Genomic DNA, 27192 nt, shown 5'->3' with positions numbered 1-27192 from the left:
CGTCATGCTGCTGAAGGGCTTCGCTGGCCACTTTATTTGTTTATTACCTTTGGGGGTTTGAGTCATCACTGATGTTTTTGTTGTGCATCTGTTTATACGTGTGTGTGTGGGTGTGGGTGTGTGTGTGAGAGAGAGAGAGAGAGAGAGAGAGAGTTTGGGTTTATATCACTTTGTGGGATTCAAAACCTAATTGTCCACTAGCGTTATGGAGGACACACCTCGATTCTGGGGACCAGAAGGCCAGCCCACACAAAGTTAACAGTTTATTTGGGGATTTTGGATGAGCTGAAAGGATAAAGCTGGAAACATTTTATATATTTATTATCGTCAACAAATCCTATAAAAAGCCAAAACCAGCTATTAATTGATCCCAAAGCCTGGTGTAGGTTATTCCTCTGTGCTTTCATGCTCGGCATGACATCTTCCTCCGATACAATGAACATGGAAACTGCAGTTTATTTTGAGTCAGTGCCACATATGCTGTCTTGCTCCTGTAAATGCTCATTGGGGCATCAAATGTGTATTAATCCCCTGCTAAAAATAGTCCACAACAAATGCACTATAAACATCTGTTATGATTAGCACCTTAGAAAGTGACACTGACAGGGTGGGAAAGTCAAAAGAAATTTTTGATGTGTTTGTGGGATTTATTGACAATAACAGAGAATAGAAGAATTGGGGTGAGGGTCTAGCTTGAATGTTGTCAATAAAGAGCCCTTACAAGGATAGAGAGACAAGTGTGTGTGTGGTGGTGTGTGTGTGTGTGTGTGTGTGTGTGTGTGTGTGTGTGTGTGTGTGTGTGTGTGTGTGTGCGTGTGCGCGCGGTCTCTGGTCAGGTGGGAGATTGTGTTTACAAGACATAGATTTGGCACAAGGGTTTTGTTTATGAACAATGTTGTCTTTGGTGCCCTGTGGCTCCATCTGTAGAAATTGCCAAGACCGGAATGTCAAGCTGACCTTGTCAGCTGTTCCTCCATTCTTCTGCAGCAGCGTGTTTGTGTGTGTTCAGCTTCTGTAAAAGTACTGTGAACTGATTTTAAAATGAATTCAAAGGAAGCAACATAAATCAAGCAGCGAATAATCATTTGGAAATTGCAAATACAGACCTGGCACATTAGGACCACAGGGAGCACAGCCAACCATTAGTGAGAGTTTGTTGGTCTCACATCATCAATTTAATTAAAAATCCATTTAAGATGGAGGCCTGGGGAAGTTTTTTTCTTTTCCTTTCAGGGTAGTCAAGACTTCAAGGCCACCAAAAATGATTCTTGAGTTACCATAGTCCATGGAAGTGAATTAAATCATCATATCTGCAGTGCCACATCCCAGCAGGCACGGACACGTCTAAAACCAGAGCCCAAGGGGGTGGAGACGGTGCGTCTTTAATGGGCTGCGCTGCTGTTCCTACCTGAGGAGGCTGAGGCCATCGACGATGGTCACAGAAAGAGAGTCACAGTGGTGTTTTAATTACACGGGGCCCTCCATCAATCATGCCCCTTGTGGCTGACAGTTAAATCCCTCCCAGAACTACTCTGGCTCCCCTCGCCCTTCACAGTCCACAGGCTGAGTACAGCAGCCACAGTCCCAGCACACAGCACACACAGCACACGGACCCCCCCCCCTCGCTTCAGTCCCCTGCAGCCACCAATAGAGCCACAGAAGCAGGAAAATAACACAAGAGACAGCAGATCGCACCACAGAGGGAAGAAAAGGAGAAATATTTTAGGACAGAGCAGAAACAGAGACAAAGCAGTGAGGAGGGGGAGCTGTTCCTCTGTGCGTGTGTGTGTGTGTGTGTGTGTGCGTGCAGTGGCTACGCTAAGGTCTTCATTTTTATCACTATTACTACACTGAGAAAAATCAATGCTCCAAATATTGTAAAACCAGGAAACATTACCGTAGCTAGACAGATGATAAGATTGATTGCTGATGTCTGTTTGAAATGCATGAAGCCACCACCAGAAACCAGTTAGCTTAGCTTAGCATAAAGACTGGAAACAGTGAACCAACTAGCCTGGCTCACACACAGAGTCTGCTAACTGTAGCTTCATATTTACCATACAGACATGAGAGTCTCGTCGATCTTCTCAGCAAAGTGTCGGCAAGAAAGTAAATAAGCTCATTTGCCGAACTGCACCTTTCTATCCTAATATCCATCATTGCTTATTATCTTTCTACTTGAACTCCATTTGTTGTCATCATGTTAATTCAGCATACAGTGGACCAACAGCAGCATCACAGAAGTTGGAAAGAGAATCCATCAACAAGCTACTTGAACTGATTAAATAAAAGTAGAAAAGCCACTAAAGTTTCCTACAGATGCCTGGAGGGGCTCCATTCAATTCTGACTGTTGACATAACTGAGCTAATCTAAATGGCATCCCTAATTACACTCAAGGTAGTGCTACCATTTGCTGAAGTATCTCACCTCCCGTCTTCCAAGCTAATATTGTGAGCGTTGCTGATTAACAATCTGATCCACACTGCAGCAACAGTTAACATAATGTGAACATTTCTCTGCTTGATGGAAAATAATAACACGAAAAAAATGCAATCAGCCAACACCACTGTGATGATAATAACGTTCACTGTGCAAAATGCAATTTTTCAACCGACTGCCTTTGTTTAGGAAGTTTTCAGGGATGATTATTATTTGTGCAATTATGTGAATAATAAATGATCCATTTCCAAAAAGAAAACATTTCCCACCTTGCCGGTAATTATCCCTCTTTGTATCTACACGCTCCCCAAGAGATGGAGAGCATATTATATCCCAGTTTGTCCATCAGTGTACGCTTTTTCCTGGAGGCTATGGAACAGAGGTTAACGAGACCTTAATTGGCATTTTCTTCAAAGCTCACAAAACTTTAAACTGCGGGGTGAGAGTAGGAAATGTCACATTACCATGTTGTCCAGCCATTTAGTTTAAAAGCTCCTTCATACACTGGCTGTCATGTTAGGTATTCTAATAGATGAGATGAGAGTATTAATGGCCACTGCCTTCCTCCACTGGCAGCCATTAAAAGTGTAACATATTGTGTTGTGGCTTGTGGCTAAACCCCCCCCCCACCCACCCAACCACCCACCCAACCCCCCAGCTAACCTAAGGATGCGAGACATGATTAGCTTTATGAGGCTGCGGTCAATAAAAGATGATACACACTCTTGACATTATTGTGTATTCCTTAAATGTTATGAAAATACAATATACAGAGCAACAATACAATGCTTTGGAGACTGTTCAGTATATACATAACAGGTCTTCTGCCGTGTTAAGGAGGATGAGAATGAACCGGAAAGTTGTGCCTTTTTTTTTCTTCTTTTTTTCTTTTTTTCCAACGACATGCAGATATTTCTCTTGGCTTGCTTTGGCCTCTCCAGAACTCTTCCACACAATAAGGATTTGGCGTAAGAAATTAATATCCAAAATGTTACAAAACTTCCAAAACCATTTAATGTGCACACACATTCGGAACATCTATCTACTTATGTTACTGTTCTTTTTTAAAATCTACATGTCGTCTGAATATCACAGGTCGTAGTTGCTGCAGGTGAGTCCCGGGATCATTACTTGAATTCTATCTAAACCCTGTAGTAATAAAATGATGATAAAAAGGTAATCATCTGATCAGCAAATGGACAAAAAAAAGAATCACCTGACGCCCTCATTCATTGACATATTTTTAGTTAGTGATTCATCATCAGTCACTTGTGGAATCATGACAGTTCTCTTAAGTTTAATGACCCTTTGGCAGTTTGGGGTGATTCTGAAGTAACTTTCCTCCTCTTTCACCTACTTATGGGTCCGGGTTTCTGTCCAGACCACTTTCCTCTGAAAGGCATAAGGGTGAGTTTGTTACAAGTGCACACAGTACATTATGCCACCTCTTTTAAAGCACTGTCATTTAACCTTTCCATGTAATTACGTAACTCCTTGGAGTCTCCCAGCTCCACGTCTTGGCACACCCACTTAATGTCCTGGCTGCGGCATCCAGTCAGTGTGTTAACAGTGGGGTAGCTATTGTCCGAGGGGATGGTGGTGAACGTTGTGAACTTGACGCGCTTCCTCTTAGTGGTGGGTGAGTCTCCTTTGCTGTCCTTGGCTATGCAGCCCGTGTCTGCCGTCCGGTGCACTTGGCCCTGGACGTTCTTCTGGGCCGAGCCTCCGTTCAGCAAATGGCTGCCCTCCTCGAGGCCGCTGCTAGAGTCCATCATGGAGGTCTGTTCCTCCTGCTGCGGCGACAGGCTGATTTGGCTCTCCAGCAGCTCCGCTTCGTTCCCCAGCCACACCCAATCGTGGGCGTGGTTCATGTTCTCCTGGCCCTCAATGGAGAGCTCCTTGTGGCGGTATTTCAGGGTATAGGAGATGCAGTTGATGAGAAAGACCAGAATGGCAAGGCAGAAGACCCCCAGTAGGGCGTACATGCCGATCTCCAGGTCTGTGAGCCCGCGAGCAGACTGAATGAGGTCATCGTCCATGTTGCGGCCACGTGGCAGGTCCACTTGTGCGGGGAAGTCAGCAAAGTCAATTGGCATGTTCTGGCTACCATCGTTTGACAGTTTATCCCCATTGGGTCGGCGCATTATTGCGCTTCTAGTGGTGGTGGCTCTCCTCAACACCCCGTCCTCCATGTCAGAGATGGAGCTACCATAGTAGTGGGTGTTAAGTCCGGTCCTGTCCTGGGAGGGGGAGAGCCTGCCTCTGTTCTCCATATCGTCTCCATCGGGGCCGTAGTCGCTGCTCCCACCCCTTGAGCTGTCACTATGACCAAACTTCACCCTGATGTTACAGTTCCCCGCTGCCAGGATGCTGCGGCGCTTGAACTTCTGGCAGACCTCACAAACAGTCATCTCCACCCTGACCAGCAGGCCTTGGCCCTCCGCCTCAGTCACAATGACAGGCCATTTCCACGAGGGGTCTTGCTGCACTGTCACTACTTCCTCATCTAGGGAGGTGGCTGTCAGGACAAAAAAGTCCGGATTATACAGGTCTAGAGGAGCCACAGAGCCGTCGCTGAACTGTAGCCAGGCGCTGATCAAGGCCTCCTGTGGAAATACACAAACAAACACACACACACACACACACACACACACACACACACACACACACACACAACAATATAACAGAGACAGAGAAAGAGAAAATACATAGTCACTGACACAAAGATTACATGCTGTGCTTTGGTATTACAAAGAAATGGAAATTATAGTGAAAAAAATACCACGTCTAGTCTTATTTCATGGAAACAGACAAGAATAGTTATATAGTGGGGTCGAAAAGTCCAAGTCCACTTTCCCATTCATGTGAATGTATTTGTTTCCAATTTATTAGCTCTGAAATTGTTAAATTGCAAGGCTGGGTAGTTAGAGAATCAACCATGATGTTCTTCAGGTACAGTGGTTGTTTCCACTGGCTTTTCCTCTCAGGAGAGTAGCGAATTGGTAAAAAACACACAATGATTATTTGGATTCAATGTTCCTTTTGTCAATGCGACACGTGGACTTACAGTGTACTGTATATGGAGCTTTCTAATGGTGGAAGACATTGTAAGTCGAACACAAACTCACTAAGTTGCATGGTTCTGCTAACTCAGCGGCTATTTGGCCTAAGCTTTGGGGGATGCAGATTAAAAGATAAGCGGGGAAGATCAAACAGTAACATTAAACATTGTTCATGGGAATGAGGATTTGCTATACAGTGGGCATCTTAAGGCCTTCTCCTACTGCAATTTCACAATTTGCCTGTTAATGTTGCAAGAGGACAAATCCCCAAAGGCACACAAGTAGATCCCCAAAGTGCTCTGTCATTGCTCCCTAATTACTGACACCAGAGGACTTGCAGTGCTGTACCGCCTGATTATCTTCACACTAAATATGGAGATAGGGCAGATAAATGGCCTCCCCATCCCTTCCTTAGTCGGAGGGAGATGGGTGAGGAGGAATGTAAAGGAGCAGTTCAGAGAACTCGTGAGAGAATTTGATGGGCAGATCAAAGAGGCCACAATGAGAGTAGCCAGGCGAATGAGGAAGGGAAGTAAAATATGACAAGACGGCCAAGTTTGGGCTGTAAGTCATATTTCGGTACAGAGGCTGTGGTGTTGCTTTTGCATGCTCTGAGATTAAGCTCCCGTTACTATTAGCTGCCCAAGGAAACACATTCTGTCACACTCTGGCTTTCAAGCCTTGGAGTTAAGAGGGTTAGGGATGGTGTGGAACAAACAAATAGACACGTGTACATGAGCACATGCACACTCGCAGCTTTCTTTGATTGTAAAATTGCTCATTCAAGGACCCTGATAGTGTGAAATGGAATCTGGAAGAAAGTCTTTTGTTTTCTGCAACAGTAATCAAGGCTGAAAAAATGCACGTCTTGGCTTCAGTCGATGTATAAAATCGTGTCTTTCATCAAATGGATATCAACCCAATGAAGAATAATTCAGTATGCTAGAGATAATAATTACTTGTATGAAACAAATTAACATCATTCGCTGTCTTAATCAGGACTGGCTCAATAGTGTTTGCAAATAATTACTGGTCTTTGTTTTTAATCTATTAGCATTATTTTTTGTATAGGAGGCTTTGTATTCAACTATGGTAGCTAAGGGAGAGGTGGACTATGAAGCAAAGCTCAATGCATACTTCATTTGTGTTTCAAAGTTTACTTCAGGACCCTGATACAGTATCTATTACAGTATCCTGACCTGCTTCGGGCTCTGCAGAACCTCCTGTGTGGTCGTGGTAGCCAGGATGGCTCTGTTGCTTCCTGGACTGAGCTGCAGGCTCATGGAGAGCCCCGTCACCAGCTGGACCCCCAACTCTGTGATGGTGACTTTGTCATCCACCACTGTGACAGTCTTCTCTGCCAGGATTGAGTCGGACAAAGGAGACAACACCTAGAAGGTGGAAAAACACAACAGTGAGAAAGAGATTACACATTCCTGCATTAAAGGAATTTGGAAAGCTTAGCAATATGTTTTTCCCCCCCTCACAATATTCCTCTTAAATATGTGATTGTCAAGCAATAACCTGGGACATTCTGGTATGATCAATTACTGCTGCGCTACTCAACAATAGTGACTCAACCCACTGTATAGCCGGTTCACGAAAGCCTTTTCATTTCCTGCTCTAAACAACCGGGGTTGGGGAGATCTTTCCCAGGAGAAATCAGCAGTGACGGCAACTCACCCGCACACAGAAAAAGAGTACTACCTACAGAAACTTCATCAACAGAAAATTCAAGCAGAAATAAATCAGCACTGGTCACAACGTTTGATTGACAGGTGATTCCTGGCAAGTGGGATGCAAAAATATCACATCAATGAGCTCTCAGGAGTGAAGATGTCAACGACATGAAAAAAGCGGATTACCACGATTTATAGGTGATTTAAGAAAATGTCTTTCCAAGTGTTTCATCTAACATAAAAGACTCACAAGCCCCCTCACAATATGCAAAATGATACACAAAACCTAGTTTTTATTTTATCTCTTTTCTCACTCACTTGGCTTCCATCCAACCCCAAGGGAATCTATTCCCTTTGATTAATACTGGTAATCTAGAGGAGAAACACACTTTAACCCCACAATACAGGCAGGAAGTGTGACTGTCCTTATGATGAATACCATGAGAGGTATGTGTGACTTTCTCTGCATGCAAACATCTCGCTCACGCAGCAGTCTGTGTGGCACATGGCACGGGTGGTCACAGCTGTCAGACCTTCGTGCTCGTCATTGTTTTTCCAGTTTATGGTTCTTTTGTGAGAGCACGGATGTTTTGCGAAGGTGAAGGCGCGTCTGCACACAGACAGACGGGTGAGTCCTTGACACCAGGAAGCAGATCCCACTCACACAGATGCCATTAGGAGGCTGATATTCATCCAGTTAGCCTGGAGAGCCTGACAAACCAAAGGGGCGAGGGGGAGGACCCACTCACTGCCGAGAGCCCGCAGCACAGGCTGTGACACATCAGTAAGCACCTGTCTGCACCAGACAAAAGGACATACTAGTTAAATCGCAGCAGTGACAATGGCATCTGTTATAGTCCCTGGAATAAATGGTATGTTCACGCTCCAGCAGTATGTTATTCTAACATGTGTTTTGTGCTGAGAGAAAAATGTACCACTGTGAAGTTAAATAAAGTATACAAATATATCTAGCGGGTTTTTTTTCATACACCTTTTTATATAATAATTCAAATAATTAGAATGTTGGTGATTCTCTCACAGTAATAAAATCATTGCTATATTAGTTTCAAGACATTACGTCATTATATTCTCTAATTACTAAAACAGAACTCCACTGTCCTCTGCAATGCATTTTACGGTGTGTGTCATCACATTTTGGGAGAAACCTGAACATCATGAGATCGGAAGCAGGCGCTGATCCTCCGACACAAACATGTCTGGAGCTGTAGGAGGTCCCAGCAATGGCAGATGGGAGAATGAGTGAATGCATATTCCCTGTTATCAGGAGATGTTTCCGGGTTCTCATCGTTCTCTTCATAAAGCATTGATGAGTTAGAGGGAGACGGACATGTGGCTCGACCCTCTTTGAGACAGGAAGCATGGACTTAATTTGGGAAGAACTGACACAAGTGGAATGTTAAAATTACTAGCACTCTGTAGCTTTTTCATTATCATTTAGGCCCGTGTGTATAGGAACCACCACTGAGTTAAAACTTTGGTCTTATTTTTCATAGTTCTAGTGATTTCTTTCAATCATGATAATATTTTACTCCACAAAGAAGTTGCTGAGATCGGGGAACATGGTCACATTACTACAGTGAAATCCAGCGGACCAAGAAACACACAATTAGACATGTGACTTAAACTAGTTTATTTGAATGTGAGCACTACAAAATGTCAGTAAACTGTGTGTGTGAAAAAATATGGAAAGTTCAATAGGTCAAAGTTGAACAAGGAAGTCAGTCTTTAAACTGTGTTTGATGTTTAAACAGCCAATTGGAGTAATAATTTTACTGCTCATCTTCCTTTTCTTTTCTAACTTTGGCTAACCTGTGAGTTTGTTCCAAACCTTAATGATCGTTCAGCCACTCATGTTTCCCCGTCTGACCGATGTCACCAATTAACTTGGTGAGTGCAAATCTAACACCCGATAGCGCTGTAAAAATGATGACCAAAATTTCAAAAATAAGACCCAAAAATAAATATTCAAGTGGAATTAACATTTATTAATCCTTTAATGGGGCTATTTGTAAGTTTTCTCTGCTGCCAAATGTGATTTCTTGCCACGAGCAGGTGGTGGTGATTGAGCTTGACAAGAGCTTCGGGCATCATTGTCTGTACAATATGAGGTTATAGAGTGAAGCTATAATACTCCGTTTGAGCAGCGCTGTGTCTTCAGGGCAGATTGGAGGCTACAGCGAGTCGCTAACTTCAGGAGCTTTCTACCATATTGGACAGCTCTTGGCGAGTAAAGGAATGAAGTTTAATGAGGAACTCATTATGTTTCTTCTAGACTGGTAAGGAAACAGCTGTTAATGCTATCGTTGACTATGTAGCAATAGCAAATCGTACAAATAGCTCCTTTAAAACTGACACATGGCCTACCTGGATAGTGGTCATCCCCATATCGAGTCCCACCAGTATCCTCCTGTCCAGCAGCTGTGCAATCTGGGGGTCCTCTACCTTCAGGAAGTCCCACACCAGCTCTGTGATGTCCACCTGCCAGTCGGTGCCGAGCATGAAGCTCGTCTGGCCTCGAGAATCAGCTGACTCTGCTACAAAATGGGTCAGGACTCTAACCATGGCGTGCTGGTACTGCAGAGTGCAGCTTCGTCCTCGTCTGTCTTCATCGTCCTCATCCTCGCTGTCCCGTGTAGACCTGACAAAAAAGAAAAAAAAAAAGAAAAAAAAACTGTTATACTTCAGGGATAGCAAAGTTGGTTGGTCCAGACTCAAATATCTCAAATAAAATCACTGGTCATTACTGGATGAATTGCCATAAAATTAAGTAGAGACATTCATGGTCCCCAGGGGATGACTCCTGATGACTTTGGTGATCCCCTCACTTTCCCCTGACTTTTTCCACCACCATGAGGTTGACATTTGTGCTTTTGAGTGAAATGTCCTGACAACTACTGGATGGATTGCCAAGAAAGTTGGCACACACACTGATTTTGCTCAGGGTGAAATGTAGTAACTTTGGTTATTCCCTGACATTTTATCCAACCCCAGGTTAAAATCTGAATTTGTCCAATGCCTGTACTTGTTAGAACTAATGACATTCCCATCAGCCTCAGCTTTACTTTGTGTTTTGTGCCAATAAGCAATTTTTCAAAGATGAGAAGAGAAAACATCAGCACTGCACTCTGTAATGATGGTGTGGTTTCTGGCATTTTCAGCAGCATTTTCACTCAAAACAATCTCTGTCACATGTACTGACACACTGCGGTGTAACTCAGACAGGGATGTTTACTTGACAAAGATCCAGTAATGATGCAGTATTGTTGATTACACCACGAAGAATGAATCAGTCCAACGTATGGCTATCATTTTTCTCTCTCAGTGTCTCTCCTTCACCATTTTGGAGCACCAGGTCTGGATTGTGAATGTGCATACACCTCTTTACTGCTTTACTTAATAGCCTCCCTGATTGCTCTGTTGCTAGCAAATCTAATTTTATTACTGTAGGCAACAAATCAGCCAACAGAGGCTCAGCTCTTTCTCACCGGTGAAATTGCTGTGAGTATGACAAACTGGGTTTAAATGGTTACACTACAGCTGCAATATCATTAGATTTTGCCCATAACTGTTTTCTTTTATTTTGCTTCAACAAACAACTTTTTAAAAACAACAGATAAAGCACCCTGAGATGTTGAGAAAGCAATGTTTGAATGGTTGATCTGGGAGAATAAATGATGGAAACCTGGGATACTTGCACACAGAAAAGTGCTTTGTCAACGAAACTACTAATCATTTCCTGTACTGTAGACTTAACACCCGCCTCTCTGTCTAATCATCATCATTTGTTCCTCTGTCTCCCTCTCTCTCGCACACAAATACACACTAGCAAAGGTTGTGATCATGATAAAGGGGAGAGGAAAAGAAATTAATCTCTTAAACTGTTTTTCTTGCGATTATCCGCTCTACTTGTCTCATTCTGTCTGAATCCCCTGAGAAATCTGACTGCATGCGAAGCCGTGGGACTAAAGATGTTAGCAGCGCGCTCCAGAGAAAAGCCGAGAGTACAGCGAGACTTGGAGTTAGGGGCTTAAAACCTTTGCCGGCAGGACCAATTTCACATGCAACTGAATGACAGCCATTAACAGAAGAAATTATTCTTCTGTGGATATTGTAGGATCATTAAATTCAGGATTCAACATGGCTCAAGAACAGAAAGTGATACCCAGTTCAAACTTTGAATGAACTGTGGTGTCCAAATAAAAAAAGTTTTACTGCCCCTGAAACTTTTACTGTATATAAAAATCACGACTGAATAAAACAACGTTTTAACACTCAAAAAATGCACAGTATTTCATTAAGGCTGTGTGACTGTGGTTTCATCAGATTTGTTTGACAGTGACCAAACAACAACCCACCACCTGTCATTTCAGTTTAAATGTTGCAAATGTGCACAAAACTATGCAACAGCTCTTTTTTCCTAACTGAAATGAAAGCCTCAGTCTGGAGTCATCAGTCCAAGTCTTGTCACGAAACACAGTTTGTAGAGCTGCTGTTTGTCCTGCATAACACCACTAATACGACTCTGAATTGTATTTTAATTGTTTTGTTTTTAACGCTGTATTAGAAACGCTAGATTAAAATAGATTAGCAGATAAACTGTGCCTCTGTAGGTCGTATATTTCCCATTTAATGCATATTCATGAGTGCTAACTCTTCCACTGATGTATTCTGTGTCATTTCCCACACAGAAGTGGAACACTGCATCAACTTCCCAGGTAAAGACGGGGTTATCTGAGGTTTTTTTGGTCCATTATATTTTTTGTCTCATCAAATGCAGAGAGCTTCATCGCTGGGTCACTTTAAGTCCACCACAACTAATTAAAGGCCGACCTTCGGATTCACATATAAACAAAAGAACTCCCAGCTGCATAAAATCTAGCTCTTGTTCAGAAACGCTGTTTATTCCAACACACAAACTAAGGTTTGTAATACATGAATTTGTGAATCATTTTTACATAATTCATAATTTCTGTTCTTTCAAAAAAATTTCTGTTCTCTATTGTCTCGACACGCTCTCTCCACTCATTTACATATTACATGCAGAGGAGAAAACCATCTGCCAGTGATTTCAGTCACCATCTTCCAATTATTCCACTGGCAGTAACTAAAAGTTTCTCACTGCTTCGGTGAAACGCTTTTTGAATCATACCGCAAGAGTTGTGAGTTTTGAGTGTAAACAGAATTTGTTATTTGACATTCACAGTCAATGAACTGACAAATAGCACTAATGTTGCAAGAGTATGTACTGACATATTGAGTGAATCAGTGTTTAAAGAGTGCATTTATAAGGACATTTATACATTCAGGTATTAGTCAGATGTGATGGATTCAGGAGTAAACAAACTGATAGTGAAGTCCAACCATTTTAGCTCTGGTATAAATCTGATATGCCAGTTCTTGTGCAGCCATCTCAAAATCTAATCTAAGGTTAATCTAATAAACAAATCACACTTGGCGCAGAGAACAACCTGCTTCACAAAGCAATTTTTCTTTCCGCTTCATTCACTTTCAAGCCCAGCTCCAACTTCAGAGGAGATGCTGCATATTAATGCCTGTGCCATGCTTATTTTTGTTGTGCCCCGTAGATCGTGTGCTGTATTTGTTTTGGCATTTTGCTGCATTTCATTTTCTGCTACAATAACATGACAAAGGTCATTTGGACAGAAATAGGCAATGATGCTTCTATATATACAGAATCAGCTCTATCTGACAAGGGTTGATTGTTTTGTTTGTGGGTTTTTTTCTGTTGTTTAAACCTTGTTTGAATCTTGTAGGGGATTCAGGTACAGCTGTTTGTTTTACAGTAGAAAGAAAAAGACTCAGTACACATAGTTTAAGACAACTCAGTATAAAAATAACATTAAAAATTGAGTAATAAAAGGCCAAGTGCAAGAGAATTTTTAAAGCACTATAAAACAAGGGAAAAAAGGAATCTCAGTACACACATCTTGAAAGAAGTGTTAAGGGAGTGGTGCATGCCTGAGTGCTACGCCTACACTTAGGTTTGCTGTCTGCGAAGGCTTATCTTGTCCTTGTTTTGACAGGGCTTAGAGAGGGAAGAGGTGAGCCATACAGGCAGTGTCAGTCAAAAACTGTGTAAGCAGTACTTTTGCAACTATTCCACTAACAGCCCTGATGTCTCTTTATTTCTCATTTCTATTTGACTTCATGACTTGCCAGTCTAGCTGATAGAGGAAGGTCCTGCCACTTGCTATTGTCACTCACTGGCACAGTTCCTTGTGGGCTTATGGACAGTGGACCAAAAGCCCATTCTCACCAACAGGCATGGTGCTACTTTGCAAGGTCATGTCTGTTATCCCCAGATAAACAAAGATGGGTGGAAGACAGGGAGAAACAAAGCTTTTTCTGCCGCCCATCAGCAGCGGCGCTGGCGTCAACAATGACAACACAACGTGGCTGTCCCCGTTGATAAAGGCATACTAGCGCACAGCTGGGAAAGCAACATCTTCGACAAGCCATGGCATTACTCGAATGCTGTACCCCTGTCACTCAAAATAAGAAGGGAGCAGGGATAATTAGAGCGGCCACACTGGTGTGTGGGATGAGTCCAAGTCGAACCTCAAAGCTTTTCCAGAAGTAATTACTGCAGGTAGGCTGATAGCTGCTCCATCAATTGATAGATTTCAACAGTTGCAGAGCAGCGCTGCACAGCGGCGCTGGCAGAGGTGCTGCTAGTGATGAGGCCCCAAGGGAGAGGTCTGACCTCCAGACAGCTCTAATAATGTTCTGTCCTACTGATGACTAAGAGGCACAATGGCAACTCACCTTAAGCCAGTGGTAATGACAAGCTGTATTGCACAGGTCAGCCATTTTGTTATCAGCCAAGAACTGTCACTAGGACTGTAGTCAGGAGGAGACAGGTGGTGTGGTGTGCATTCATACTCTTATCATTATGGCAGCTACTATGACTGGAAATGAATACATCCGCTGGAATTAACCTTTAAGTTTATTACTTTATTGTAAATAACCACAGAAAACCATCTTTTATATTTCTACTTCTGGTGTAGTCTGACATATTAGAAACTTTTGATGAATAAGAGAGCAGAACACAGTGTCACAAAGGCCTGTTACTGGCAGATGCATGCAGTACAGTACCTCTGACTGGGAGCCATGATGGGTACCCTCCACCCTTTGATCTGGCTGAGCTCCGTGTCTGACACCTCAATCTGGAGGGGGAGTCGAGGGATCCACACGTTGAGCTCCAGCTGAGCACTCAGGTATCCGTAGGTGAAGTTCACCATCATCTTCACCTTGCCCTTCATCTCCTTGCCATTCACAAAAACGTAGTCACACCTGTCTGACACCTGCGTGGGAGGAGAGGGAAGGATTAAGAGAGAGAGCATTTAAGCTGAGCACTTCTGACGGTTGCACTAGATGACTACACAGTGAATTACACAGTGCAATATACTGTACAGTGTACACTGTAGGCCAGGCCCTCCAAGTTGATTATAAGGCTTTACACTCCTGAGCTCTCTACTGATACAGTATTCCTGTAACTGCTTTGAACAAGATGAAAGCTCCTCTATCTGCTCCACACTCAGGAAAAGAGGGAGGAGGACAGCAAGGACATCTTTGAACCTGAGGGAAAACAGGTCGCGGTCTGCTCTTCTATTATAGTTCAGCCTACAGCTAAAAGAATAACCACCAGATGGAAACTAGTAAGAGGAGAGCAGTTGTCTCTTGATAAAGTGACCAAACTAGAAGCCATCTGTTTCACAAATTGCTTTACAATAGGAATGAATGAACCAATTCTGTGCTATCGAAAGACACAACTCCTTGTCGCTTTGACTCGCTCGCTTTGAAGCCCCCCCCCCTCCGCTTCTCCTTCTTTTTTTTATACTTGTTCCAGTGTTTGACTAATGTCCAGAATCCTCTCTCTTTCCTATCCTTTCCCTTTAAAATCCTTAAGATATGGTTGTGCAAAACACTTCAAATACATAACATATGCAAACACACAAAAAGTGGGGTATCAAGCACACACACACACACACACACACACACACACACACACACATAGCATGGAGGCAAATAATCATTACAAAGGGCTACCCAGTTTTTACTGGGTGTTCTGTAAATCTTGTTGATACCAACATGTAGCAGACTTGGCTAGAACCAGATGGAACTAGATGGTCCGGGAGCATATATTTTTGCTACTTCAGAGTAGTTCTCAAAAGTGAGATAAAACCATAAACAGCCATTCATCATGAAGCCGCGGCAGGACATCCTCTGTGACCAGGAAGAAAACTTTGTGTGACAGACTCTATAGCTTTATGTGAGCTCCCTCCACTCTATCACCTCTAGGGTGAAGTCAGCAGGGGAGTTTCTGTGGAAAATAAATTTGGCAGATTTGTATAAATAAAAGCAGATATTTGCAGATGTCCTGAATTCCGCTTTATACTCAGAACTGTGTTTTTTTTTTTACATGATGGCTGAACTAGTTGGGCTTGTAAGGAACTTGTGGGAAAGCCTTCATCAAAGCAGTCATGAAAGATCTTCCGGTTAATCCCCTCTGTTCACGCCCACATTGACAACAACCGTACATCCCTGGAAATAAGGTCCAAATAGTACTGCATCTCACACAGAGCTAAAAATCTGTAATTATAATATTTTTTAAATTGACAATATTTTAAGAGTTTTAGTTCCTCAACCCTAACCATACCTTAAAGGGGTATTTGTTTTCTCTGCCACTAAACATGGTTTCTTGCCAGTAGTGGGTGGTAGTGATTGTGGCTTGACAAGCACTTCAGCCATTGTTGTCTTTATAATAGGGCTACACCTAATCATTATTCGTTTATCAATTAATCGATCAATTATTTTTTCGATTAATCTAACTATTATTTTTTTATTACTCGATTAATATAACAACAAATTTACCCAAAATAAATTTGAAAACTTGTCATTTATATTTCAATACTTTCATTTTTCAAATGTCATTTTTAACAGTTTCACCAAGTGTGACATATTTAGAATCAGCATAATAATAAATATAGCTAATAATAAATGTCACTCATTAAAGACTTCAGTATAGTATAATAGAGGTTAGTAGCCCATAAAACAAAAAAACAAAACAAAAACAAACCTTGAATTTTTCCTTTTTTTAATGATAAAAACACTGTAAACCATTATAAAGAAGAAAACATTCAACACAGAAATGTGTATTTATTTGTTTGAGTTGTTCTAGAGGTGATTTGAAGTTTCTATCTTTATCTGTTCAAGAGATATGCTCATTCTCATTCTATCAGCTCCAAATCCTCCGCTGCACTAAATATGTGACTGTCACATCCTCCTGTCTTTATTCTGTCACTTCAATAAACTCTAAACAACTTCTCACTTTGATATCAGAGTAAAATAGCACTGCTCACATTTAATCTGGGTATAAAGCCAAGGCAGGCCAAGCCTCTGAATCAGTCACTCTGATTGGCTGTGACCTCACCCAATGGAGCCAATAGCAATGTCTGATTCAGTCATGTGACGCTAAACGTCACTGGCAAAGAATGCAGATCACATTCGATCAATAAACACACGGACAGAAAGCAGTAATGTGCCAGAAAAACGGTAAAACTACTCCAAATATTTATTAACTTTCAATGTTAGTGTCTCGATCTAAGTCAGTGACGACACACGGACGATCAGATTGATTGACTGTTTGATTGATTGATTGATTGATTGATTGATTGAATGCGCCGATTGTCTAGTTTTAAGGAGAAAAAAACTGCACGTCTCCAGTGCAAACGGTCGTGGAGCAATGACTACAGACAACGTGAAATTTGGAAGCGTATACGCTCCCAAGGGCTTAAGAGGGTTAAAACAAACAGATGACAAACAAAGTATGCACTGCAGGGCATTATTCCCCAACAAAAAATAGCCCAGTCTCAACTGGTAATCTGTGTTTAACAGTCTAATATAAAGTCTCTATAAAATAAAGCTCTGCTCCAAGTGCTCGAGCATCGTGATAGTACTACTGTGATATGCCATTTCTATTTGCAGAGCTTGCAGGGCACCATGTTCTTCAGTTCCTGTTTAAAATACTCCCCTACTTTAAATTATAGTTGGCGATGTTTTTCAGCTTCAGCTTGCTCTTCGGTGGAGTCCATGCTCAGCCAAAGATCCTCTACTGTCTATGGCACAACTATCTTACTTCCTCCTTGCGACGCGTCGACACACGTTATGTAAATCGATGTATTTACATAATCGATTACGTCGATTTCCTCGTGGCTTCACCCCAGCCCTACTTTATAATGAAAGAGGTTATAATACGCCCGCTGAGCAGTGCTACGTCTTCAGGCCAGATTGGAGGCTACAGTGAGTTGCTAGCTAGTTGGTTAGCGTGCTAACTTCAGTAGAAGAAAAGACGTGATAGAGACAAGAGTCAACATTGGCGTTGCTTTCCACTGCTGGAGACAGCTCTTGGTAAGTAAAGGAATGAAGTTTGATGCTACTAACTTGCAACGTTTTCTCTAGACTGGTTAGTAAACAAAAAATGCTATTGTTTGCCATGTAGCGATAGCAAAACACACAAATATCTCCTTTAAACATAAATCATTTGCCTTAGCCATTATCATTATCATTCCTACTACTGGGTGAATGTCATAAGTGCTAACAACTGTGAAACGTGACAATGAGACCCTAAGGGGCACAAGCCAAAAAGGAAATAGTGAACCAGTTTTACCCAACTTGTGTTGGGTAAAACTGGTTCACTATTTAACAGTACGATATGTTTTACCTGAAAAAGTAAATGGTTGTTAAATGAATGTAGTAGAGTGAAAAGTAGAATGTTTCCCTCCGATGTAGTAGAGTAGAGGTTCAAAGTTCAAAGGAGGGCTGAGAACTAGGCCTACTTCCAGTGCTGACATATTATCTCGTCAGTAACATGAATTAACATCTTTTTCCAATATTAGAACTAATGATGTCTGCACTCTCCACTGCTTCACCTATCCTCGTGATTCTCCTCCTCGCAAACTCTCTTTTTAAAATAATCTGTGATTTCAGACATTTCTGCAAAAAAAAAAAACATACATGATGGGATGTAACGTTAATTTAGGGAAACTTTTCAAAAAGCTGGGTGTGCTGGATGGAGAAGAGATAATATTCATCTGTAAGGTTGCCACCTTTTATGTGAAAAAATGTGGCAATTGGTTTGGTTTTACTTAACATTACATTATTCACAGCACTTTGAGGACATTACATGAACGAACATACGGGACAAATTGTGTCCCGTATGGATTCAAATCCACCGAGTACTGAGAAAACAAGTACTAGAATCATTTTATTTTCCAATACGGGACGATACGGGACAGATGGCAAGCCTATTCACCTATTTGAAGAGCCACAAAATAAGGTCGCCACCTCCTTCCGCAGGCAGAAAATCCAGCGCATTCGTATTGTTCTTCTTTGGCAATTTCGGATGGCTCTACCTGATGCACAGATTACATGGAAACTGCGCCACTACATTGCCGTAGTGGCGTCCAGCCGCAATTGCAGTTAATCCAAATCCACCGAGTTCCGAGAACACAAGTACTAGAATTTTGTCGAGAGGCAGAGGCGGCACGAAATTTGACGGAGGCAGCCGCCTCCTAGTTCTCTATGCAGGAAAAACCCTGCTTAACCATAATTTAGTTGCAGCATTGGATATTATATTCAAGTGTATGCACACTACCACCTCGAGGCACCTTCTCTTGACCAATTTTAAATGATACATAAAGGTCCTTACCCAACAGCAACCTAACAAAGCATTGGACTTTATGTCTGTACACTGGCCTGAGCCAGAGACAAGAATCTCTGAAAGCTCCTGTGAGAAAACTGAAAAGGCTGCTGCAGGGCATCCTTCAAGGCTACAGCCAACCTTCAGAGAACGTCTGTTCAAAACTGCACAAGCCCTGCATTCTCAAGTGGACGCTCGCAGGATCAATGGATATTTGCTCTATGATATTACAGCCAATAAAGAGAACATTTATAGTAGTACCTTGCTCGAGCACTAGTGCCGCACGACACTGCAATGTAACAGGGACTGACAGAGTTGCTTAATGAAGCTTTTGAACATTTCTACAAGGGCGGCATCGCTCCCGCGGCTACAGTCAGTCATGGAGCAGATTGGGCTCCATCAGGGCTCCCAGTGTGAGAGTGTGTTTAAACTGATAAAGATGTCAGAGGAGTCCCTGCTCCTTATCAGCCCTCATTGTTCAGCTCTTTCTCTCTCACTACACTCAGTCTGCTGAGACTGAAGTGCCTTTGACAACCCCTTCGTCTTAGACTTTTCTCACAAGCCGGGGCTCTGCAAACCTGTCCGCACGAGCAGTAGATTGCAGGATATGAAGGACCTGGGCTCCCTGCGAGGCTCATTGACCATATCTAACTGTGATATGAATAATCGATAAAATGGATGCTACTGACAAATATGTTTATCCTTTCAGTCTTACTTTTCTTGCCACATTCACAAAAAATATGTGAAGCAAGGTTACCTCTATTTGTACTAGGAAAAAAAATGTGTAAATGAGTGTGGGATTTATCAACATATAGCTCTGCTGCAGTATGTCCTGTGACAGGCAAATTAACTGCCTGCTGGCATTTCCTCAATCTATTCCCCAACAATCTAAGCAGAAACAATTATGGAAAACATGGCAGCTGACATCCAGCCACCCCAATACATTACATTGATGTGCTTACACCCTCCTACTATGCTATATTATTGGCCAACATAGCTCCAAATCAATATTTAACATATAAAGACACCCCCCCCCCACTTAATCAGCAATCCCTTTAACCCCTCATACACCCTCCCAGCATGATGTGTGTTGCGGCAGACTGAGGGCGGGACTGTCTGTGTGAATTGCACACTCTCCGTCATTCTGATTCATAAAGTATCATAAACGTCCAGGAGGATCCACTGCCACATTAATCAGACACATTAGGCAGCTAACGGGAGAATACTTACAGAGGACATTAAGGCTGTCTCTGGATCTAGCCAAGGAAATTAACAACTCACCAGACAGATACAATCCACGGCAGATATGAGCGATGGGAGTAGGGAGCATGAAGGTGGGCTGAGCCTGTCTCTGGCTTGTACACAGAGTTGGCTTGACAGAAGCAATTAAGCCGCTCAGACTCCTCTGCATAAGCTACACCACTCACTTCAACACAAGAGGAAGGTCTGCACATATTCTAATAGCCCTGTTTCATCAGAGCAGCAGTTGTAAGTGCCCACTCATAGCACGACCTTGAGTAACTACAGTTCATGGCTAACATGGTGATAGATAATGCTCCGGAAACTCATGAACACACAACAGTGGAGTATATTTGTGTTGTTGTTTTAATTATTCTTTTCTATGTCAGAAACTGAAATCCATCCGAAGACCTTGAGAGGCAAAGATAAATTCTGAGACATTTGTTTAATGCCAAAATATGGAAATATGAGTTACTCAGTGAATGTTCATAATTTTTCATTTTCATTGAAATCCAGGGCAGAAAATTCACAAAATTAAACATTTAAAACTCATGTATAGGCTTTCACATCATTTTATGGCCACCTGGGGGCAGTGGAAAGAAGCTATGAACACAACATAGCTTGACTTATTATCAATTTTTGAATTGATATGGCGAATTTGTTACCTAACCACTGTATATTTACACTTCCAGCAGATACAGAACAGTGTCATTCATTTGGAGTTGTGTTTGTGGCTACTTGCCGTCTAGCTTGTAGTTTGCAAACACATCATCAGCATTTTAAGAGTTATTTTCAATATCTTTCATTTAGTAAAAGATAATAATAATATTAACAAATTTTATAATTACTTACCTATAATTCTAAATGAAGCCTAATGTATCATTTTCTTTTATCAAGTTTGTTTCAGAAATGAAAGGGTTACTGCCCTGAAACCAGGAAAATGGAGTTATCCAATCAGTTTTTTTTTTTTTTTGTGATCTAGCCAGAGAAAAGGTTATCTGGCTTACTTATTGGTTAGGACTTAACAACCATCACAGAAGGCCTGAAGCATGTCTTTTGTTTATAAAATTAGATTTTATTTCATTTTATTTTAGGGGATATTTAACTCTGGTCTACACAGTAGGTGGCGGTAATGCACATTAATGCTGGTTGCCACCCGCCAATAAACGAAAGAAGGTTTAAGCTAGGAGATCAGTCAGTCTGCGATGGACTTCACATGACAGTACTGACAAGTTGGAATATACTTTTGATGAGTGGACCCTTATGGACTAAAGGACTATAAATAATGAGAACAGACACATAATCAGACTTCACAGGTAGGGAATTGCCACTGTTTCACAGCCTTGCTGGTTTAGGATGTGTAGCATGTCAATATTGCCAACAGCATTTATATCTGTGTGTGTGTCAATATGCTGCTTTGCACGGGCTTTAAACTGGTCACCAGCGACCAAGATGAAAAGAGTGAGCTGCTAGCTGCTGTGTAGATTGCTAAAATGGATCCATCCCGGTTTGGTGCTCCTGTGAACTATCAGAGTCTCCATGTGATATGGTTTGGTCTGTGATTGTGTGTTAACTTTTTGAGTGCAGCTCACTCTCAGTGGAGTGTTTGTGGTTTAACAGCACCGTGCTGGGCAGGTGACAGGTCTGTTTACAGTGTTTGTGCCCTGAAAGACCTCACAGCACGGAAAGTGTCCATAGCCGTATCATGTTTTCATCACTGCTGATGAGAGCTGGGGCCCATAAATAAACTGTGACTACTGAAGGATCATTGGACCTGGGCCATAAAGGGCAGATAATGGAAAATTCTGGCTTATTTTGTAAGTCTTGCTAAGTCAGAGTTCCGTTCCATCACTGTGGCTTATAGGATCCCCTGCTCAGTAACCATGGTAACTTATACTGCTGAACTAGCTGCTCCATAGCAGGCTAACTGTCAAGCTTAATGTAGCTGTGTTTCAATGAATTTCCAACGGCCGGAAACAGAATCCCAAAAGACAGTTCCATCAAGTTTCTTTTTGCGCTTGCATCACTTTTGTCATGTCTGTGTTGAGAAGTTAGGGTCACACACCCTAGTTTAACCCAAACAAAAATGTAGCGTAATACTGATTTATAATGATTTCTTTGGTTGAGTTTCTGTGCACAACCAGTACTGTTATAACTTAGGTTGTGCTTAACAGTGTGATTGATATAGATGGGTCAACCCTGCAGGTGTTACCAGCAAAGCAAAGCAGTCATTTTAGACTAGATTTGGGTATTAAATACAAAAGGATAGTTTAAGTTCAAGGATAGAAAAATAACAAAAACAACACAATTATTGGCTGATATGCATGTGAGTAGTCACAGGGAAATAAAGTGACAGTTATGGATGGGGGTTGGGTTACAGGCCTAGCTCTAATACTCAGGGTTCCCCACTGATACACATCACATGTCAGCCTACACATGTCAGCCAAAATTTTTTAAAGCATGAAAAATCTCCAAAGAGGATTAAAGAGAGAGCGTGTGACCTGAGGTGTTTCTTTCAAATTCACTGTAATTATAAGGCCACAAGTGAATAGAAGCAACATTTAATGTGCTCAGTGATTCATTATTCAGGTTAGTGTCACTCTGCGTTTACTTATCACTAATTCCCTAGGTCAAAATTAGATAAATTAGTCATGTTTACATACACTATCTCAGACTATGATTAGAAAAAAACTTCCCTGAGTGAGCAGCAGTGAGCATGCCCGATGAGTGCTCTGGACTAGAGGTCTCAGAGGCACAGCTGTGGCTTTTTTTTTTTTTTTTTTTTTACAGTATCTTTGACTGCAATTTAATTTCCCTCTTGTGCTCACTTAACCATCCCTAACTCATGCATCAGACATGATAAAGTGGATCGATGTGGCAAAATATCCTCCTCTTCTTTAGTTTCTGATTTTCTGTCATTATCACTCTTCAGTGTAGATTACTTGAATTTGATTAGCTACATCCGCTATCCTTTTCTGATCTTGACAGGTTCAAACAGGAAACATGATTGGAAGGAGCCCTTGGCACAGCGGTGTGCTGTTTTTAGATACTGAGCGTCATCACTTGGAATTGGAAACAGGCCGCAGACATATGTGATTTTTTTTTCTCTGGTTTTTCATTGAGTCTTTCAATAGATTATTAAGGAGTCACTGGGATTCTGGTGGAGAGCAACTTCTTTTTTTATTGGAGGGCAAAGCCACTGAGGGCTCAACTTTATAACACTGTAAGGGACTTTTTATTCTGTTGTGCCTTGTGCCCCAGGTTTGAAAGGGGCTCTAAAAATAAAGGAAAACTTGAGCAACCTGTCAGCAGTTGCTGCATATCAAACACACACTTTCATGTTGTTTGCTGGTGTTTGTTTATCCTTTCTGGAGGATTTATATAGATGTGCTAAACATAGAAAACCTTCTTATCTGTCGCATTTTTAATACTTACAGTATTGATTTCACATAAGCTTTAATGCGATGTCTGTAAGGCTTGACAATACTTGAGTAGTGTGACTCATTAAATGCATATTTGTAGTTAATCCTTTTTCAGTTTGATTTGGTATTTTCTTGCTGTTGCATTTGAGTTGCTCTAAAAACCAACATTCAACTTTCAAAGTGCCAACAGTCTATTACAGTAAATGGACAAAATAATGAAGTTATTAGCATTTAAATTAATCAAATATTAATCAATTCAACATTCTCACTTACTTTTAAGTGCATTGGGATCCACTTTACACACTAGACAATTGAGAAAATGAACAGCAATTTTGTTCTGTTTATCAAAGTAACAGTGTGTCTAACCATATTTATATGATCATATTTGCACTTCATCTGGCTTCATCTAGTCACCATGTGACACAATGTTCCTGATGTAAAAACTCAAATCTATGCGAGTCTCGGAAATACATTAGCAAAAAGCTATTTGAAGAGATACAGTGGTTCATTACTTTTTCAACAGTTCATCTCACTGACCTTGACCACATCTTCATCTGTAGAGCGACACTTGACTGCTTCAGAGACGTCAGTAACAGAGGCGTCTATTCCAATGGTCACCACCTTTACTGGGAGAGCCACTGTCTTCCCAGTCAGCACAGCGGTGTTCAAAATCTCAGAGTCCTAGAGAGAGGGAGAGAGAGCTCAGCACAGTAGTCGTCAAGGGCCTGGCAGGTCTCTAATCCACCCAATAAAACAATCAGTACCAGCTCAGAAAGAATAGAAAAAGTGCAAGTAACAAGTGGTATTGAAAATTGCTTTCCGCAATCACTGCTCGATTAGTGATTATATGGTAAACCACTGTGAAATCAGAACCACTGCTGAGTAGATGGCTAATGACTGATGGCAGCTGGTGAGCTCATTGTCCAGGACATTGTTCCAGCAGCTAAAAATCCATGTTTTTGTCATTTACAATCTATTGTACCAGGTCCACTGTACAACTAGAATCTAGTTGGAACTTCCCTTTGGGTATTTGGTCTCCAAAAAAAAGAAAATTCTTCAGTTTTTCAACATCCAGCATTTTGTTTTCATTGATTTTTAAGAAGCTCCAGTTGAGTTTGTTGCTGAGTTGCTAAGATGCTAAATATGAAATTTACCATAATTATCTGGGGATTATTGTAATTATTGTGAATGTAAATATTAGGTTGAATACACAACATCCCCCACACTGTCAAGCCATCTAACTGATGAAAGCAATTAGCACAACATTGTGCTTCACTCGTCCCTGAAATGACAGAAAAAAATTAGATTTGACTTGATAAATGACAGGAAACCAATCAAATGCTGAAATAATTAAATTTTATGTGGGAAAAGTATTCATGCTCTATCACATGAGTATTTTTCTTCGAATCATTCCCTCCACTTGTCAGACACACTATCAGTAATATAACATGAAGTCACTGAGTATCTCTTGCCAGGTTTGTTCCAGCTTTTATTCATGTTGCCGTGCATCCACAGCAAATTGAAAGCCCTCTTTGCAGCCTCTGTAGTGGTTGTGATTACTGTGCACATGTAATTGCCTGGTAAGATTACTGCCAGGAGATGTCTCAAACACTGCCTTATTTGGAATACATAGTGAATGCCATTTCTACCTTGAGTCATATGCTTGGCCTCTTTTCTCATTGGCTTCCTCAACCCTTATGCTTATACTCTTCTGTCAGGCCACAGCAGGAGGTTGGATGGGCTGAAGAGGATATTATAGATTCAGGGTCATGATGTATGATAAGAGAAAAAAACACAAGTGGAAGGAAAATATGGGAATAAAATAAGAAGCAATAAAAAAACAACGATTGAATTAAAAAGAAGCCAAGATAAATACTGCCATCCAAAGTGAATGGGGAAAAGAAAAACGTCGTGTTACGGATGGAATAATTAAAATGCCTCTATTTTACAGAAAAAAAGCATTGCCACAGAACAGAACCTATAACTAAAAAATACTACTAGTACTAGTATTTATAATACTAGTTTCCATCGGGATATGGGATAAAATGTGGTGTCCAATAACAAACTGTCCATAAAATACCCTTATTTTAATAATTTACGCTCCATGGTTAATAGGGTTTAACTGTAAGTGTCTCTGTTTTGGTAGGTGTCTTTCTGCTATTGATATTTTTGTCAAAATCAATACTTTAAAATTACATACAATGTATTACATCTAAATATATGATTCAAAGTTAGCTTAGCCACACCAAACTGCACTAATTTTAGTGGCAGCTTCAGTGAGTTTAGTGGTAGCTTCAGTGATTCTCTCCATCATGACTGGATTTATATCATTTAGTTAAGTGGAATAAACAAACTACCAAGATGTAAATTGGATATTTTTCAATTACAGATAACAGCTGGGCAAATAAATAAATACATAAATATATAAATGTGGCTATCTCACTTGCTAGCATTCACTTGCTATTATCTTGCTTTAGTTGTGTAGTTAGTTGTTTGTTTCTCTGTGACAGAGTGCAGTTACTGCTGTTTGGCTTGGCTGTTAGCTCTGTTTTATAGTCACTGTAAACTTAATGTGCTTTTTTTCACTGAAATGATATGGCATTATCATTATTATATGACAAAACACACACCAGGAAGTTGGGTATTAACAAGCGAATAATATATTCAATGTTTTTCATGAAATGAATGGTGAAACTTAACCTGCTGGGACTCAGTCAAGTCTATGTTTTGTAGATTAGACTGAGTGCCTGAATACTTTTAACTAGCCTCAATGTAAAAAGCACCATTGCTGTAATTTGCCTCTGGACTGTAGAAGAGATACTCTTAGTGACTAACCTCAGCAGCCTAGATAGCCCTGGTTCTTTGAATTCAATGGAGGAACTTCATTACGCTGAACAGAAATCTTAACCTTTAATTACACATACTCACACACATGCACATACACCGCTATTATCATCAGAAGATAAATGGGGCCAGTTAAAATAAGTTTGAAGTAACTTTTTCTCTCTAGTCACCCATGCACTGTCTCTTCTGTCTATTCAGCTCAAAGAAACTGTGCGTCAATTACACAGATTGCAAAGGAACCCCGGGCGCCCCAGTAAGTAGCTGCCATTGAGGTCAAAGTATACCTCTCAATACCTCTACTGTATGACAAACAGGGCCTCCTTGTTATTGGGGAACTGAAATGACTTTAGACAATTGTACTGCATGGCAAAAGTCTCTCATTCTAAGCTGTTTTCATTCTGCTCTTGGGATGGTCTCACACAAAAGCATTGATTTCCTTAATTTCAATGGGCTGGAACCCCAGGCCACGCAATTTTTTTTCACTCTGTATTGAAGCCAGCACTAAAGACATTTCTGTGCTATTCTATTGAGGTAGCAACTGTTATTTGTTTCTTTTAACAGAGAAGAAATCTAAGCCTGGAGTGATGCCTGTTGAGTAAGATGTCACATTCATTTCAAATCATATTGCTAAACCTGACGAGCGCAGACAGTACCAAATCTACAGTGTCTGACTCAATGTCACTGTTTTCATGTGTATTCCACAGTCACCAGGGTAGTACATAAGACTTGCACACTGCTCCGTTAACTTGCTTTCTAAAGACTC

The 27192-nt window shown here is 41.2% G+C and overlaps 1 protein-coding gene across 1 annotated transcript in view; it reads right to left on the bottom strand.

The window, feature by feature from the left end:
• Positions 1 to 3454: 3454 nt before the first annotated feature.
• The window catches only part of tmem132c (transmembrane protein 132C), a 109197-nt gene continuing 85459 nt past the window's right edge, over positions 3455 to 27192 (bottom strand). The window contains exons 5-9 of the mRNA XM_022752760.1: positions 24123 to 24266; positions 14319 to 14527; positions 9567 to 9840; positions 6702 to 6893; positions 3455 to 5046 (exon numbers count right to left, since the gene is read on the bottom strand). Coding sequence (XP_022608481.1) covers positions 3877 to 5046; positions 6702 to 6893; positions 9567 to 9840; positions 14319 to 14527; positions 24123 to 24266 — 1989 coding nt within the window. The 3' untranslated portion in view covers positions 3455 to 3876. The remainder of the gene's footprint in view (positions 5047 to 6701; positions 6894 to 9566; positions 9841 to 14318; positions 14528 to 24122; positions 24267 to 27192) is intronic.

This window comes from Seriola dumerili, unplaced genomic scaffold (assembly GCF_002260705.1).
Source record: "Seriola dumerili isolate Sdu_G_001 unplaced genomic scaffold, Sdu_1.0 BDQW01000017.1, whole genome shotgun sequence".
Taxonomy (NCBI): domain Eukaryota; kingdom Metazoa; phylum Chordata; class Actinopteri; order Carangiformes; family Carangidae; genus Seriola; species Seriola dumerili.
This window is presented reverse-complemented; position numbering and strand designations above follow the sequence as displayed.